General features: G+C 43.8%; 1 protein-coding gene across 5 annotated transcripts in view; it reads left to right on the forward strand.

The window, feature by feature from the left end:
• klhl13 (kelch-like family member 13) overlaps positions 1 to 18,009 on the forward strand; it is a 40,821-nt gene that overhangs the window by 1,495 nt on the left and 21,317 nt on the right. For 2 of the 5 annotated variants that reach the window (XM_076022120.1, XM_076022121.1), the window contains exon 3: positions 260 to 336. In XM_076022120.1, coding sequence (XP_075878235.1) covers positions 281 to 336 — 56 coding nt within the window. In that variant the 5' untranslated portion in view covers positions 260 to 280. Of the gene's footprint in view, positions 1 to 258; positions 337 to 3,949; positions 4,371 to 13,147; positions 13,220 to 18,009 lie in introns of those variants that run through there. The other 3 variants (XM_076022123.1, XM_076022122.1, XM_076022119.1) reach the window with 3 other exon arrangements.

Raw genomic sequence — 18,009 nt, forward strand, 5'->3', positions numbered from 1 at the left:
GAGGAAGCATTGCTTATTTTGTACATTATAACGTAGGTCAGTGCGAGACAAAATATTTATTCATATCAACGATAGAGGAAAACTTGCAATTATAGCATTCTGACCTCGTTGGAACTGAGCATCCAGACCCATCCACGTGTCACAAGTTTAAATTCCTAATGCGTCAGCTCATCACATCACATCACATGGGGTGTTTGCTGCTTTTAAATAAGATTTCATTTGATTGTTAAAATATTATGTTGTGGCCCTTTTTCCATTGAGGTGTGGCTGTGGTGAGGGCATGGAGCACCCTGTACACCGAGGTGAGACGACAATGCCAGTTGGACTGCATGACAGGTAATTTGCAACCGGCCATTGTTGTGTTGACACCTCTGCATTTGTGCGTGTAGAAAATTTTGTACTTTGAATCTCAAATTTCCTTCGACATCCTTATCCTTGAAATATTCCTTAAGTTTCCTCACCGTTGTCATGGATTGTATTGATTGCAGCCATAGTTATTTCAACAAAAATATAAATGTTCTATATTTAACGGACTGGTAGGCAGCGCAGCATTTATGGCATCTATCCGTCACTGTAAGGAAATGCTTTCCACAAGGAATTAAAGGTGTTAATCGGGTAATCCCTGATTAGATTATATGGAAAAGCGGGAAGCCTGACCAGGATTAGAAACTGCAGCTGAGTATCTTGACTAAATGGCATGTGAGGACATAGCCTCTTTTATATTTCCCAGGCACTGTTTGGACTGCAGAGAGCCGAGATGTAGTGCAGATAGAGAGACTTTGGTGTAGTTATGCAGAATCAGGAAGGTTTTGATTAATATCTCCCCATGTGTTTCCTTTTCAACATGAATGGGACTACCTGTGAACAGTTATACCCCGGTTACACAACACAAGCCTTCTTGTCTTTTTTTTGCTGCGGGTCACTTATTTTCCCCACATCAGGAAACAGTGGCTGGTTTGTTTGGTGTGTGTTTACTTCTTTGCTGTTTCTGTCGAGATACGAAGTCTCATTTTTAAAAACAAAAACAAATCAATGAAACAAACAATTAAAAGGGGCCGTCTGTGCCATAGAGATTTTCTTTTTTTTGCTTTATTAGTTAATCTATTTAAAAATCTTGTTTTTTCCCTCAGCTGCTCTGAAAGACTAAAAACACCAGTGACTTATTTGCAAAATTTTCAAATCGAAATGGCCTTTAGGTGTCATTTCTTTTCTCAAAATATCACCTTTCAAGGTGACATATATTAAAAGTTTTCAAAATTGTATTTTATAGACGCTCTCCTGAGTCTCCCCTCTGTGATCCCCTCCTCAGCCTAAACATCTGCTCCAATATTTACAGAATTTTCCGTTGTTGCTTTAAATAGGGCATCTTAAAATGGCTGTTTTTTTGTTTTGTTTTTTACAGATGAGAAAGTCTGAACAGCGTTACAAATTTAGCGTTGACCTCTCAGTCCTTGACAGCGTAACAGTTGTTTTTGCTGAAGAGGCCACAAAAACCCGTCTTCTTCTGGCAGTGCTTCCCAGAGATCGTGCAAACAGCAAAAAACAAAACTATTCACAGGAAAGAAAGAAGGAGGAACAATCTCCAATAACACTATGGACAGCCAACTTTTTTTTTTCTTATCTCAATTCAAAAGAAGCACACTATTTTTTTTCTTAACATAATTTATGTCTTTAATAAAAAAAAACAAATTAAAAAAAACCAACAAAAGGCATATTTATCCCACTGGTTTACAGCCACCTGTAGTTTGTTTACCTGCAGCGTTGCATAGGAAGGGGAGAAAAACAAGATTATAAACATTTTCTGACTAACCTTAGACATTGTTCCGGACTTATCCAGCCCGTGTTATTGACAGTATAACGGCTCGTATAAGAGAAGCGGCGGTCGAGATTTTGTGTCGCTACATGTCAGAAGCTACGCGTCGCTCACAGCGACGCCGCCAGCACCTGTTTGCATTGCGTGACTGGCTGTGGTGGCTACAATGACAAGAGGTGCTCACAGTGGCTTCCAGACACTGATGTGCACGGCCAACTACTGGTAACATTTTTACCTCAAGAATTAGAATGATGTATTTGCACATGCAAGTATAGAATAGAACAATACGCATACATGTCTCTCGTGATGGAGAGGAAGACACAAGAAATGTGCAGGTGAGGTTGGAAACCTGAAAGCTTATTTATCCAATGATCTCACCTCGATTCAACAGTGATTTGAACAGAGTAAAGAATTAATATTAGTTTCAAGTAGTCAAAAAAAATAAAAATACCATAAAGTAAATGAATAAGTAAAGTAAACAAAATAACTGAGAAATCTGTGAACGCCACCTGTCGGGAGAACATGGTATAACAGTACACAGTGTTATCGTCATTTCATCAAACTTCCAAAGAGGTATCATCTATATGTATACAACTACTCATACAAAATGAAATATTAATGCAAGTTTTTCTTTTCCTCATGTGTGTGTTATTTTAGCTGAGTCTTTACACAATAGCAATGCTGGATTGGCAAGCACATCAGTGTGACAGGGAGACGGCTGTATTCTGTCCCTTGGCCTTTTCAAAAAAAATAAAAATAAAACATTCTCCCAACACACATTAGCCTGGACAGGCCGGGCCTCTGTTCACACTCAGCCTCTTTATCTTTGCTGTCCCTGTCTCGCTTCAGGCCAGAACTGAGCACTCCTGACGTTTTCTTCCTTCTGGCTTCACCAGCATCAGTGGCACTGTTTTCACTTGGTGTGCACTCTGCACACTAAGGAGCGTGATGTGATGTCACACTCGAGGCCTGACATCTGGTCGAGTCTCAGGACCCACTTTTTTCATCATCCTGAAGCCGTGACCCAAATTAATTCCACAGCATTCAAATTTGTCCCACAAAAATGGAAAAATAGCGCATCAATACAGAATTCCCGTATCCAGTCATAATCATCATATGAGCAAAATTCATCCATCTTCTATACCCGCTTATTCCTATTCAGGGTCACGGGGGTCTGCTGGAGCCCAGCTGTCTTAGGGTGAAGGCAGGGTGACACCCTGGACAAGTCGCCAGTTCATCGCAGGGCCACATAGAGACAAACAACCATTCACACTCACATGCACACCTACGGACAATTTAGAATGTTCAATTGACCTCACATGCATGTTTTTGGAGTGTGGGAGGAAGCCGGAGAACCCGGAGAGAACCCACGCAGACACAGGGAGAACATGCAAACTCCACACAGAAAGGTCCCAGGTCCAGGAATCGAACCCACGACCTTCTTGCTGTGAGGCAGCAGCGCTAACCACTGCGACACCGTGTGGCCCCATATGAGCAAAATATTATATGTAATATTAAAAATATATAAATATATATATTTTCTTTTTTTTTTAAAAAAAAGGGAAACTGCCCACAAAGCCGCGACCCACAAGTTGAGAAATGCTGATCTACACTGTGCTGTGTAGTTGGCTGCAAAACGTCTAATAGCGCGTGTGCGTGCGTGCGTGTGTGTGTGACTGGACGATGTCTTGTAGTGTACAGTAGAGGGATGCTCCAGAGTAAAGTCTGCTTTTCTCTTCTGTTTTCTAGAAATGCATAAGGTTGCACTTCTGAGATTAATTCATTGAGGAATTCAGAGATCATCCTCGTCTCTATTTCTTTCTTAATTATCTGTTGGTTTGCTCCAACGTGATTGAAATAATTACTCAAAAAAAAAAAATCACACTACATGCAGCCTGCATTTGCTCTTAAAATCTTTATCTTGTATTTTGTTTTTAGTTGTTTCTGTATTTCTCATTGGCAAAAGCCCAGAGCCTGCAATCACAGCTCCTTAAACAAGGGGGCACTGTTGCTCAGCTACGGCTCGACTCTGGGAGCCCTGGAAGGGTGAGCGCAAAGGCAGCAGCCTCGCTCGCTTGCTCGCTCGTTCGCTCGCTCGCCCGCTCACTCCCTCCTCCCAACCTTGAACGCGCCACCACCGCCACCACCACCACAACCACGGCGCGACCGTGAATGCAGCAGGAGCGAGCTGTCGTGGTGGATGCAAGCCATTGGCTTCTCAGCGCCGCCGCCGGAGTCGCAGCCTCCCCGCTGCTGTAGCGAGTGCTGCCTCCTCCAGTGCCCTCCTTTTAACTGCCGCCGCTGCCGCTCCCTCCCCCTTAAATGGTGTGGGCAGAGTGGGATGGACGACTGCATCGGAAGCGTTTTCATGGAGATGGTCTTTGCTGCTGCCGCTGCTGCTGCCGCCGCCGCCGCCGCCGCTCGTCCTGCTGCTGTAGCACCGCTCTGGTGACAACAACATGCCGTTGAAATGGAAAAGCGGTTCCCCCGTCAGCTGGAAATTCCCAGTGCCAGTGCTTAAGACTTCCAGGTCGTCACCGCTCTCGCCTGCCTACATGTGAGTACGAGCTCGGCGGCGTTCGCGTTATATTGATGGTGCGAGTGGTAATAGCAGGTTGAGTTTTCTTCTTCTGCTTCTCCTGCTTTTCAGTTTTGAGTATATGTACAAACATTTGGCAATTCAATGATCCTGTCACCCTTATTTATTTATTCATTCATTTATTTATTTTTGGTGTGTGTGTGTGTGTGTGTGTGTGTGTGTGTGTGTGTGTGTGTGTGTGTGTGTGTGTGTGTGTGTGTGTGTGTCCTGATGCAGCCCTAATGAGGTAGAATGCCATTGAGCTGTGTAGTTGGTGTGTATGTCAGGAGATTTGCATGGTCCAGCATTGCATTTCAAAGGCTGCTGCTGCTGCTGCTGCTGCTGCTGCTGCTGCTGCTGTGGGGAGAACGTGGCGGTTGCTCAGATGGATGGAGGTGGCTGGCACTCCGGGGTTTTTTTTTTCTTCTTCTTTTTTCCTTTTCTCCTGCCACATCCCTGTGACTGGTTCCGTCCATCTGTCCGTCGGTCCGTCCCTGTTGCTATGTTTATTTGCGAATGGGGGAGGGAGCGTGGGGAGGGGGGACTCGGCAGCCTAGGAGGAGTCAGCCTTTGTCAGGATGTCTGCCTGCCGTGCCCTGGTTTAGAAGCTATTGTCATCTGCTGCTGCTCGGGGGGTGGGGGTGGGGGGGGGGGGAGGAAGGGTGGAATGGAAGTGGCTCCTCTCTTTACCCCTGTGACACCCCTCCACTCCCTACCCCACCACCCCCACCCCCCGCCGAGCTACTCTGAAAACGGTCAAGTGTCACATTGGACTCCTGAGCAAGCAAATCAAACCAAAACGAAAAAAATGAGGGAAAAAGAGGCAGCAAGCTAAGCGAAGTGGTGGTGGTGGCCAGCAGGGCTTCTCAGTAGCCCGCTGGTTATTTCAGTGGCTAGTGAGGCTCACTTCGATGCTGCTTTGGATGCTTTTTTGGTTTTTGGTTTGTTATTTGCCCTCCGTCCTCCTTCAAATAGGATTTATGTCGTCCACTTGTAATCACGTCTCTTTGTTTATGAGCTTAAGTGCTTAATTTTGCACGGTTAACGGAAATTTTGGAAATGTGGTTGCAGCAGAGCAAGCAAGGGTTCATTCAGTCACGTCAGTTTTCCTTCGGTTGTCCTCATTGTAATGTGGTTAATGCAACGTGGCCATTTCTATATGTTAATTAATATAGAAGAAAAGTAATTCACTCACACGCTTTTTAAAAAAAATATATATATATATTACTCTCAGGCAATGCAACGCACACAACTCTTGAATGAAGTCACTTGATCATCTCTCATTTTTACTGAATTATACGACGAATATGAGCTGCGTTTTATTTGAAAGATTTAAAAACCGTCGTCGAGCTTGAAAGCTCTCACCCCCGTTTCCCTCCCCGAACTCTGGCGTAGACCTTCACACGTGTGAAAGCCAGAGGGTGTGCAGTTACAACCTCAGTCTTATCTCGTCTGCACTGAGCAGCACCTCAGGAGCAGTTGGAAGTTTAAAAGGCCTTGCTCGAGGGAACCGTAGCGGTTGTAGAAGTAAAAAAAATAAATCAGTAAAAGATTTGTTGTGCTGTGCTTTGTTGTGAATATTGGGTCACTTGATAGGAAACTCGTGTGTTATAATGTTTTGTTTTTTTTGTTTTTTTTTAAATTTTCTATTCTATAGCAGCGGGCAGCGCTTTTCTTTCAAAGTAAACGGTGATGCCTCAGACGCACTGTGCACAGGTACTCACTCACTCACTGAATGGCTTGGTTCTAGTATTTCCTGCCTCTCCATGATTTATTATTCACCGCCACTCTATTTGTAGCGTTTTGCCGTATTTTTAAACACTTGACATTTTGTGGCGGCAAAGTGGAGGACAGCGACACCGCCAGCGAAGCCAAGACCCTCGAAATAAAAATTGCGCGAGGACAAAACGGCAGCGAGAGCAGCGGAGGGGTCGATGTTGTTTCCTTGTTTCCAGCGGAGATGCACACGCTGGCACATTGTGGAGGCTCCGCCCTCAGCCAGCGTGGCCCTGCCCTCTGCAGGCCGCTGGCTATTTTCAACACGTGTATATTGTCAGCTGTGCTTTTTAGACGGGCGGATATTGGTCACGCCCCTCCACCATCCCCCCCCCACCACCTCCACCACCATCACCACCACCACCACCAATTATAGGTTGCCCTGTGGTTGGGGAGAAGTCGCTCTTTATAGCGGAGCCCCGGTCCGTTTGGCTCTGGAGACATTTTTAACTGGCCATGCTGCCGGGGAAATCTCCGTATATTTATCCAAAGCAGCCCAGTGATGAACCCAGAAGGAGGACGAGGAGAGGGAGGGAGAGAGAGAGAGTTCTTAAAATGACTTTTGTTGCAAGCGAAAGAAGTAGAAAAAACCCCCAAAAAAATAGTTTGGATCTTCTTCTTTTCCCTCATCTACCCTGTTCCTGCAGATTTGGAAATTGTATGCAGTGGGTGCAGATTGCATGCTTGCAGTGATCCAGCAATAGTTTGCCATTCAGTTTGTGTGTGTGTGTATATATTTACTTTCATTTTTATTTAATTGTTTTATTTCAAAGATGCAAATCTGACAAGGCTACCTAACTGCTATTAAACAATTCCCTAACGTACAATCATGTAGAATGAGAACTTCAGGAAGCAAAATTGTGCGTGTGTCTGTGTGTGTATATGTATGTATGTACATACATATACACACACATACATACATACATACATACATACGTACATACACTCATACTTGCACACACATACATACATACATACATACATACATACATACATACACACACACACACACACACACACATACATACATACATACATACATACATACATACATACATACATACATACATACATACATACATACATATATAGATGACACCGTTCCTTTCCATTTCAAACCCAGCAGGTCGTTGCACTGACTGCCACTCTTGATTGTGTGGTTTTTCAGCTCAAGAGGCAGCAGCATGTCTGACTGCTGTCTTTAGTAATGACCTCTTGGAGGCGTAATGCTGAGCCTGCAGCCCCGACTGCAGCAGCGCAGCCCGTTTGATTCCAGCCAGGGACCTTTAGGAAAATGCCAAAGCCCCTCCCCCCCACCCACCCACCCCCCTTCCTCTTTTTTTGCTTTTTTTTTTTTTTGCTCTCGCGATTTTCGCCGTCGCTTTTTGTCAACAATCTCACGTGGAGAAAAGACGCTCCCGAATTTAATCAACATAGTTGTGCCCCCGCAAAAAGGCAGAACAGGCCCTGTTTGACCTTCATCTGGCTACATCAGAGTGTCAGAGTGATTAATCAGATTTTCATGTCCTTTGGATTTTGTTCAGCCCGCGTGTCTGTCACATTAAAATGCCATCATTTCAATGGAGCCACACATTTTTTTTGTTTGGGCGGTAGGGGGTAGGTAGGAGGGGTGATGGGGGCCGTTGGTGAACAACTCCTACGTAGCAAGTGTAAAGACTGCAGTCAAATCCAGAGTCACCAGATTAAACTCCCACACTGCTACTGGACAACCAGTGCAGAAACTGAACGCTTTCAAGGCTGTTTGGTAAATGTAAATACCACACATGTCTCATGTGGCCGTCAGGTCCCGATGCTGGCTGTCAAATCCCTGCGGGCTGCTGTTCAAAGGTGACGTTATTATTTTTTGTGTTCTAATTTTATTTCTCTTTCAGTCTCTAAAGTGAAAGGCTAAATCATTTCATTTGATTTGGTTTGAAGCCCACAGCTGACACGACAACTCCCTGATTTTTTTTCAAATTTCCTTTTTATTTCATTTCATTTTATTTCTCATCAGACGGTTATTCTAAAAATTATCGCCCACAGACAAATGACGTCAAGCATCAAGAGCTGCATTCGTCGTTCCGTTTTTTTGCCACAAAAGCAGATGCATCACAGTTTGAGCTACGTGTTAATTGGACCGTCAGGGATGTGATTTTTAAAAAGCTCGCCAGAGTTCATACGACTGACACTCTTTTGTGTTAACCTAGATTGGGAGAATGCACACACGTACCGACTCCCGCTCACATTTCAAATGAACGAGTTGCCGCCCGACCCTGAGAAAAGAAAGCAATTGACGGCAGGAGCAAAGAAGGTTTAAACCACCAGCGAAGGTTTTGTGTCGTAGCTAGTCGCAGCTCATCTCTGCATACGGTCGTCACTCGTCCTCAGCTGGGTGTGGGTTCATCAGTGGTTTCATCAGTGGTGGGCCGTCGGAGCCAACAAGACCTCTCTCTGCTGGCCTAAACGTACTTGGGAAAATGCATTTCCCCATCAATATGATAACGTTATTCTCCATAGTCTGTTCTTTTCATGTTGTACAATATCCACTGGGTTGCGCTGCTTCCTTTGTTGCATATTACGGTAGAGTTTTTTCTAATCCCATTTCAACTAGGTTCTATGAAATCTGCCTGAGGCCTTCAGTATCAACATTGCAGCCTCTTGTTTGCTGTCAGTGAACGCACCAGTTGCTCCGGCCAATCAGATCTTGAGTCTGCGACGGTGAGACCAGTTAGATGGCTTTACCCTTTGACTTCACTCAAAGTGTCCTGTGATTGGATAAGAAGCCCTGAGAACCTTCCAGACTGAACTCAACCGGGAGATCCGGTTGCCACCAGGGCGAACCCACGACGGCTGAAGGGGAAGATAAAGGTTTAGTTGCCGAATCATCTGCAATTTATAACCTAAATAATGTGACGCATTGGTGCAGCAGCTGCACCAACATGTTCAGTTGTTTAATAATTTACTGGATCAACAGTTAGTTTCATTATTGTCTTATTGGTGGCTTTACGGAACCGTGTGACTACACAGTTTATTGGGCATGTTTGGAGCTCGCTGTAGTTTTGGTGGACTGATTAAAAGTTTGATAAAGGATCTCCTAAATTCGCATGTGGAGGGGATAATGAGGCGTATTCATTTAGGGTGGACTAAGGATGACATCACTGATGGCCTAGTCGTGAAATGCACGGCCCACCAATGGAATTTGGAGGTCGCAAAATGGCCAAAAATGAAGCCAGTTTGTAGCCGAGCCACACAGCTGTGGAAGCGTGTGGAAGCTCTCAGTGCTGCTGACCTTCACCTGGGAGTCTGCGTGCTGCGCTGTGTCCCTGCGAATCCTCCCGAACGCGCACCAGTTTATGCTGACGCTCCCTGTATTCCCAATTGCTGTGCTGCTGTGTCGCTTGTCTTTTTCTCCTCTTTCTTTCCCCCGATCAGTCCTCTCTCTCTGCCTTGCCTTCCACAGGCCCCTGAGTGATTTCACCTGTTTTCACAGGCTGCATAATTCACTGCTTGTTTTTTTGGTGGGTGGGTGGGGGTGGGGGTGGGGGTTGCTGATGTGGATGATCATTCAACCCCTCTCGCTACATTAATGTGACTCGGGCTTGGTTAATCCTTTTGGTTCGCACACGCTAAGCTGGGTTGTGTGCTGCTCCCACTTACTGCATCCTCTGGCTTGATTAAGCAGTTGGTCGCATGTTGACAGATTGTCTGCTCCGCCTACACCAAAGTCACATGACGGAGCCTGTTTGGCTTAAGCGCTTGTGCGCAGAGGAAACGCTGTTTTTTTCCAGCCTATTTTTAGATGCCCACAGATTTCACAAGTCTCAGTGTATTCAAAAACCTCAACTTTAATGTGTCTTTTTTTTTTTTAGTAAGCAAAAGGCTTATTATTACACACACCTTGCTCAGGTTGTTAGCAGTGGTTTTCTCTTTTTTTTGGTTGCATTTCATGTGAAGGCTTACTAAAAATAAAAAAACCAAAAATACCCTTTCCATCTATCAGCGCTGGAACTCTCGTTTTTCTTTTATCTCGGATTCCAGCAGATCAGTCAACATCCTCCTCCTTCTCCATGATATTCCTCCTTCAGATCAGAATTCCATCTGCCACTCTTCAGGCTATGAATGGGGCCATTGAATCGTCCCATTCGCTCGCCTCGCCTCGAGTAATAATCGGCAAAAGTGCCAATTTGTCTCCGAATGGGCAGAGCAAACAACATTTGTCAGACACGCGAGGGCATAAATGGTTGAAATGGTGCGATAAGTGATTTGCTTCCTTTTCACCAGGGCTCCCTGAATGCCCGGTAAAATGGAAACGAAAGATCGCCAGTTAATGGTTCTAGTTTTTGTGTTGTTGGGTTTTTTTTTTTTGTTTTTTTTTTTGTGCCACTTGGTTGCGTTCTGGTGGTTCTTCTGAATCTTGCAATTCATCCTCAGCCCCAAAGTTGCTCCAGAGTCACTCTGCTGGAATAAAGCGGGCATTAGAAAGGAATTTTAAGCCGCAGCAGGTACCCCAAGTTTCTCTATGCTCTCTGCGTGGTGAAGGAATGAAAACAAGCACCCCTCCACCCTTCCACCCCCCCAATTATTTGAAAAGTTTGAAGATTGGGTTTTTTCTTTCTTTCTTTCTTTCTTCTCTGTTGCTAATTGTCCCATTTTTTTTTTATTCATTAATCTTTTTTAAAGTTGAATCGTGTTGGTCTCAGCACTGCTTTGAAAGTGAATAAGCATTTAAAAAATATGCACATGCTCGCCAAGTTAACGTGCTAAAAGAAAAAAGAAAACACTGTTTGATAATCGTTTGCGGTTCAAGTCTTTGATTTTTTTTTAGGCAATAATAAGACACAAACAGTCCTCAGACAGAGACTCATGCGTTTGTCGGCAGTCTCTACACCCATAAACAGAAATGCTCTCCTCTCGCTCTCTCTCACACACACACACACACAAAAGAACTGGCACAAACAGTAATTTCAACGCAACCATCAACAAATAAATTTAATTTAAATAAAACTACGCGTCTGTTCAAAGCTGTGATTCCTGTGTGACGCATCAGTAGAAATATTCAGCTTGGTGGGAGGCGTTTTGTCCTCTACAGGCCTGCTGACATACAGTAATTATTATTAGCTTGCTGGCTTTGTTGCACATGCCCGTTGTTCCTAAAATATCCAGCATGATCGCTGTAAGTAGCTAAAATCCTCATTCATCTGGGTCTTTTTTTTTTTCTATCTAACTAATTTCACCAAGTGGATTCAGTCCGAGCGGGAATTCTCACAAAGACAGGTGCTCCGATTGCTGCATAAACATTGCGTCATTTCCCTATATGGGGGATGGGCAGGAGACGGGCAGGGCGTTGCATGGGGTAAAACCAAAGAAAACAAATACTCAACAGTAGACACTAATGTGACTCATATGGCCTCATTTACACTGCGGTGCACTGTTCAGTTTTCCATACCAGCCACTGTGCATTCCACCGCCAGCCAAGAAACCTAGACGGCTAAGATGGTGCTAATTGCTAGTGTACGTATGTTAAACACTAATGGTGCCTCATTGATTGGATTTTGATAGAATCCCTAAGGTGTTCCTTCAACAGTTAAACAGTCGCATAATTAGATAAGATCAGATATTTGATAACAAAAAATTTCCTTTTTCATCCATCCATCCATCCATCCAGTTAGTGTAAAGGCTAAAAATGAAGCCGTGGCAGTGCTCTGTTTGCAAGGACACGTAGTGAATTCACCCCTGACGCCACCACTTCAGAAGAGAATTCTCCTTGATTTGTTCCCGGACACCCTCACCACCATCCCAGCTGCCTTTCCTTTTTTTTTTTCCTTTTCTCTCTTTTTACCTGAAGTGCTCCAATTCAGTTGCTGTAGTTCTTTTTCAGACAACATCAGGTCAATCTTTTTTCTTCTTTTTTTTTTTCTTCAAATCGCAGGGTCTTCTAGTTTTCCCTCAAAATCAACTTAATTCTCTGTAATTGTCAACAACCTTGAAAAATTAATGGAAGTAATACGCAATTAATTTTGGGCCACATTGTTCCACCGATGTCGGCTGCAGTCAGCCTCTTGTGAATACATCATTATTTGAGTATTGCTGTTTAGTTGGTTTGTCCTCTAAAACAAGCATGGTTTGTCTCCCATACATGCAGAAGCAGAAAGCTTGGGGAAAGTTTCCCTCGTCATGACGAGACAGCAAAGCTCTACTCATTATTAATCTTTTAAGACCATTCCACTGTCATTCTGGAGGTGTGGGGGTGGGGGTGGGGGTGAGGGGGGTGCGCACAAGTTGACTTCAGCTTTCTGAACTGTCTGTGATGAAGAGGGGGTGGTTTAAGCTTGCCTTTGACATAAGGAGACTGGATAGACTGCCATCCTCTTCTCTTTATCGTTCCCCTTTTCAATCCGGCTGTGTGTTACTCCCTCTTGTTTCCCCCTCCCTGAGTCATGCTTCAGCCCAAATGCTAGTTTTTAAAATGTCACTGGACTTGAAGATACTGATCAGCGGTCACTCTTTTCAATCTTTTTTTTTTTTTTACACCTCCTGATTCTTCAGAAATGATTTGAAAAGACAGATGTTAGAATGTAAAAAAATAAATAATCACAAATCACTGCTGAGAAAACTAATCTTGATGCTAATTAATCACAGTAATTTTCCAAACTCCCTTTTTTCTTTTCTTTTTGGATAACGACCGAGATGACTCATTTTTTATTACTCATTTTAATGATATGAAAGAGACAATGAGTGAATGGACTGGCCATTTGGTGGTAGGTGCAGTTATTTTTTTATAAGTACAGTTCAAAATACTGCAGATGCAGCTCTGGAGTTCTGGTGGGGTTGTTTTCTCCTCTCTCTCTCTCTCTCTCTCTCTCTCTCTCTCTCTCTCTCCCTCTCTCTCCCTCTCTCAGTTTGTTTTCTTTTTGGAAAGAGCCAAACTTTCTTTCATGTGGGATGCTGTAGCTGTTGTCTTCTTTGTCTTGTTCCGGCAGCCACCAACACTCCTCTGTGGTTTGGACAGCCCACGCTCTGCTCGCTGCCTGTCCGACTTACCACCTGACAGGGTAAATCCTCCACTACGCTGCCTTGTGCTGTGCGTCAGTGTGGTCGTGACCACTGGCCAATCCCCCTCCCCCGCCGCTCCCCGACTCCCGCCCCTTCCCTCCCAACCACCACAGTGTTTAGTGGAGGTGTCTTCTGAACCCCTGCCTGTCTAGACATGACCCCTGGTCACCATCTCCAGCGAAACCGCGGGTGAAAGCCACCTTCACCTTCTTCTTGTGGTGATAGCAGAGAGCCTTTGTTAAATGATATGTATGTGTGTATATTATATTCCATTATTATTTTATTTACCTTCTTGTCTTGGTTGTCAGTGTGTCCCTGCTTCCCCCTAGACTGTGTTTTGTGCATTAAAGATGGGACAAGCTAATCTTGGTCTCTTTAGCAATGATTCACACCCTGGCTTGTAGCTAAAGAAAAAAAAAAAACATCTGTGGGCTGTCGTAAAGAATATATATTTGACTTTTAGCTGATTAAGTCTCTGTGACGTATTAAGATTACAGCCCACTCCCTCTGGGTCTGTGTCGCTGCCTTTACCTGCGGGTTTGTTAAGAAGAGGAGTAGGAAGGCGAACGTTCTTTCTTTTCTTCTGTGTTCTGAGGCACCGATGTCGTGTTATCAAGTATGACAAGTCACACTTTGTAGTGGCTCAGACAAAGCGGAGCTGACTCAGTTATCAAACGTCGTTTTAACTCAGGCTGGCTGCGCGTCATAGTTACTGGCATAGTTGACTGATTTTATTGCACTGCACAGTACAGTATTGTCTGCCTGTTTTTTTTTTTTTTGAGAACATGAATGAGGCTCTCAATTGGTCCACATCATTAATCAATCTCTATGCCATAGTTCCTAGAAGTCTCTAGACGGGTGCTACATGAGAATGTTGCATGTGGTACCTAACATCAGCAGTGCACATGTGACCAACAAGACCCTGCATGAGGAAATGCCATGGGGAATGGCAGATTCTGCTTCTTCAAATGAAAATATCTTCCAGGCGGAAAGAAAAATCTGAGTTTTTTTTTTAGTATCCGCAGTCGAGGAGAAATGGGAGCTACATTTTTCCCGTCAGCCCTTGCGTGCCCACTGCCCACCATCCTCAGCTGCTGAGGTGGTGGAGCTGAAGGACGCTGCAGGGGAGCGGGGGGGGAGCATGTGATGGTGCCTTTTAAGCATTTTCACTTTTCCTGGGTCAAATAAATCAGAGCAAGGACACACAGCTACGCCACTTCATCGGACATATTGGAAGATTACAAGTTAAGTTGTTTATTCAATGCAGCTTGTTCATTCCATATCTTTGTCTCCCCCACCCACCCCTTGATATTGTGATGGCTGTTGCGCCGTGGATTTATGAATGAGATATTGCCCTTTGGGAGATTTTGATATCACGACATCAGTCATTTCTGATGTACGATCCCTTTGTTTTCGTGTGTGTGTGTGTGTGTGTGTGTGTGTGTGTGTGTGTGTGTGTGTGTGTGTGTGTGTGTGTGTGTGTGTGTGTGTGTGTGTGTGTGTGTGTGTGTGTGTGTGTGTGTGTGTGTGTGTTGTCGTACTGGAAATTGGTCTTGGTCTTGGACTCTACATTTTTGCTAAAGAGACTCGGTGGACACTCAGCCAACACTGCAATGACACAATAATAACAAAAAAAGAATCCAGCTACTGCCTTGTTTCACTCTGTTGGTGACGCAAAGTTGTTGTTTTTTTGTTGTTGTTTTTTTAAAGTTCAAAGTAGCTGGCAAAGCAACAAAATGTTAAAGACAAATATTGCTGTCCCATTTATGTGGAAGCAAATTTGAATTGTAAAAATGAGATGGAGGCCATTTCTTCTGTTTTGCTGTGATTTTTCTTTGATAGTCTTGGTCTTGTCTCAGCCTCGATACTCTCTAGTCTTGATAATGTCTTGGTTGGTTGCGATCTTGACTTCAACACAACATACAGTGGGTTTGAAAAGTATTCGGACCCCCTTAAATTTTTCACTCTGTCATTGTGCAGCCATTTCATAAAATCAATTAAGTTATTGTTTTCCTTGTTCATGCACACACAGCACCCAATATTGCCAGAAAAAACACAGACTCGAGATATCACATGGCCGTACGTATTCAGACCCTCTCTGTGACACTTGTATATTTTACTCGGGTGCTGTCCAATTCTCCTGATCATCCTTCAGATGGGCCTCCACCTTCATTGGAGGCCAGCTGTGCTTATTTTTATTGATTGGACTTGATTTAGAAAAGCACACACCTGTCAATATAAGACCTTACAGCTCACAGTGTAAAGTCAGAGCAAATGAGAATCATGAGGTCAAAGGAACTGACTGAGGAGCTGAGAGAATGGCTAGAATTTGTTTTGTTGCACTGAAGGTTCCTGAGAGCCCAGTGGCCTCCATAATCCTTCAATGGAAGAAGTTTGGGACGACCAGGACTCTTCCTCAAAATGGCCGTCCTGCCAAACTGAGCACCCGGGGCAGAAGAGCCTTGGTGAGAGAGTTAAAGAAGAACCCAAAGATCACTCTGGCCGAGCTCCAGAGAAGCAGCGGGGAGATGGGACAAAGTTGTAGAAAGATAACCATCACTGCAGCCTCCACCAGTCGGGGCTTTATGGCAGAGTGGCCCGCCGGAAGCCTCTCCTCAGTGCAAAACACACGAAAGCTCCAGCATCAAGTTTGCCAAAAAACACCTGAAGGACTCCCAGACTCTGAGAAATAAGATTCTCTGCTGTGATGAGACCAAAATCAAACTTTTTGGTCTTAATTGTAAGCGGCATGTGTGGAGAACACCTGGCACTGCTCATCGCCTGCCTAATACCACCCCTACAGTGGTGGTGGCAGCATCATGCTGTGGGGGTGTTGTTCAGCTGCAGGGACAGGATGACTGGTTAATTGAAGGAAAGATGAATGCAGCCAAGTACATTGATATTCTGAACAAAAACCTTCTCCAGAGTGTTCATGACCTCAGAATGGGCCGACTGTTGACCTTCCAAAAAGACAATGATCCCAAGCACACAGCTTAAATAACAAAGTAGTGGTTTCAGAACAACTCTGGATGTTCTTGAAAGGCCCAGCCAGAGTTCTGACTTAAATCCAGTTGAGCATCTCTGGAGAGACCTGAAGATGGCTTTCCACCAACATTCACCATCCAACCTGACAGAACTGGAGAGGATCTGCAAGGAGGAATGGCAATAGATCCCCAAATCCAGGGGTGAAAAACGTGTTGAATCATTCCCAAGAAGACTCATGGCTGTATTGTATGGAGGACTAAAAGTGCCAAAATTAAATAAATAAATAGGTTATTAAATAATTATTTAAATGTGTCATTAATTAATTAAAATTTGAATTAAATACAAAAATGTGTTATTAAATGTGTCATTAATTCATTAAAATACCTCTTCATTGTATGTAATAAAAATGTATATATATATAATTATTTCACTATTTAATTGTTTCATGATTGTGTCGCAGCGCTTCATGAAATTATTATATCTTTCAAACCCGCCCATCAAAATCGGTGGGCGGGGCTAACTCGAATGTAGTCTAATCTATGGTCTAATCCACCGCTTTGGTCTGAAGTCTTTGTAAACATGGCGGGTTTGTTGGTGGAGGATCTCCATGAACGTTGGAGGGAGTTGGTGAGAGATATTTTAGAACTTGCAGACTATGTGGAATCAGGACCTGCTGACCCCGAGCCTGTAGCGTGTAAAGCAGAGGAATTTGATGAAATTGTCGGAGTTATTTCCGCACTCTCCGACCAATTATCCGGAATCGATTTGCCTTGACTTGATGTGCAGGGTAGCCAATCAGATGTTAGGATCCGCCCACCGACTTTGATGGGCGAGTTTGACAGATAAAATAAATTCATGAAGCACTGCAACACCGGACCATGAAAATAATAATTAAATAGTGAAATAGTTATATATATTTTTTTCCATGAAATGAATTGCTATGTTAATGAATTAATTACACATTTTTGTATTTAATTCAAATTTTAATTCATTAACAACACATTTAAATAATTATTTCACAAATTTATCCATTTAATTTTGGCACTTCTGGTCCTCCATAGTATTGGCTCAAAAAGGAGCTTCTATTCGATACTGAGCAAAGGGTCTGAATACTTATGGCCATGTGATATTTCAGTGTTTATTTTGTAATAAATCTGCTAAAAGTCTGTGTTTTTCTGACAATATTGGGTGTTGTGTTTGCTTGAACGAGGAAAAAAATGAACTTAATTGACTTTATGTTATGGCTGCACTATGACAATGAGTGAAACATTTTAAGGGGTGCTGAATTCTTTCTGAACCCACTGTACGACTGAGTCTCTGAAAGAGACGTCGTTACTGCTGACCTCCCAAGTCAGAAGTAACGACGGGGTCTGCAGCTCCAGCTGCTCCACTCGGAGCCGCACATGGGACGCTTACGTAAAGAAATGTGAAAACCCGGCTCTGCACGCATCAAACCCGTCGTCTTCTTCCCTATTTATTCATGTGCGAACGCGAGACGGCGTCATTATGTAAAGACCAAAAGCCATTAGCCTCGTACATCTGCTGCCCTTCTTCCACATGGGTGTTTTCTTTTTTTCCGAAGGCCTGAATTCAGAGCCTTGCTATGCCAGAAACGCTGCTGCAGAGCACCATCGAATCAAATCATCTCGTGAGGAACCAACGGCATTCTGATGGCAGACTTGAGTTGGTTCTCGCTTTGTTTTTGTTTGTTTTTATGTTTTATTTCAGAGCTTTCAGCAGACACAACCAACCTGCCTCACGTCTTACTTTTCTAGAAATCTGCCCTATTTTTTTCTTATTTTTT

Source organism: Nelusetta ayraudi, unplaced genomic scaffold (genome assembly GCF_046127955.1).
Source record: "Nelusetta ayraudi isolate G7.1 ecotype Tasmania unplaced genomic scaffold, CSIRO-AGI_Nayr_v1 ptg000011l, whole genome shotgun sequence".
Classification (NCBI taxonomy): Eukaryota; Metazoa; Chordata; class Actinopteri; order Tetraodontiformes; family Monacanthidae; genus Nelusetta; species Nelusetta ayraudi.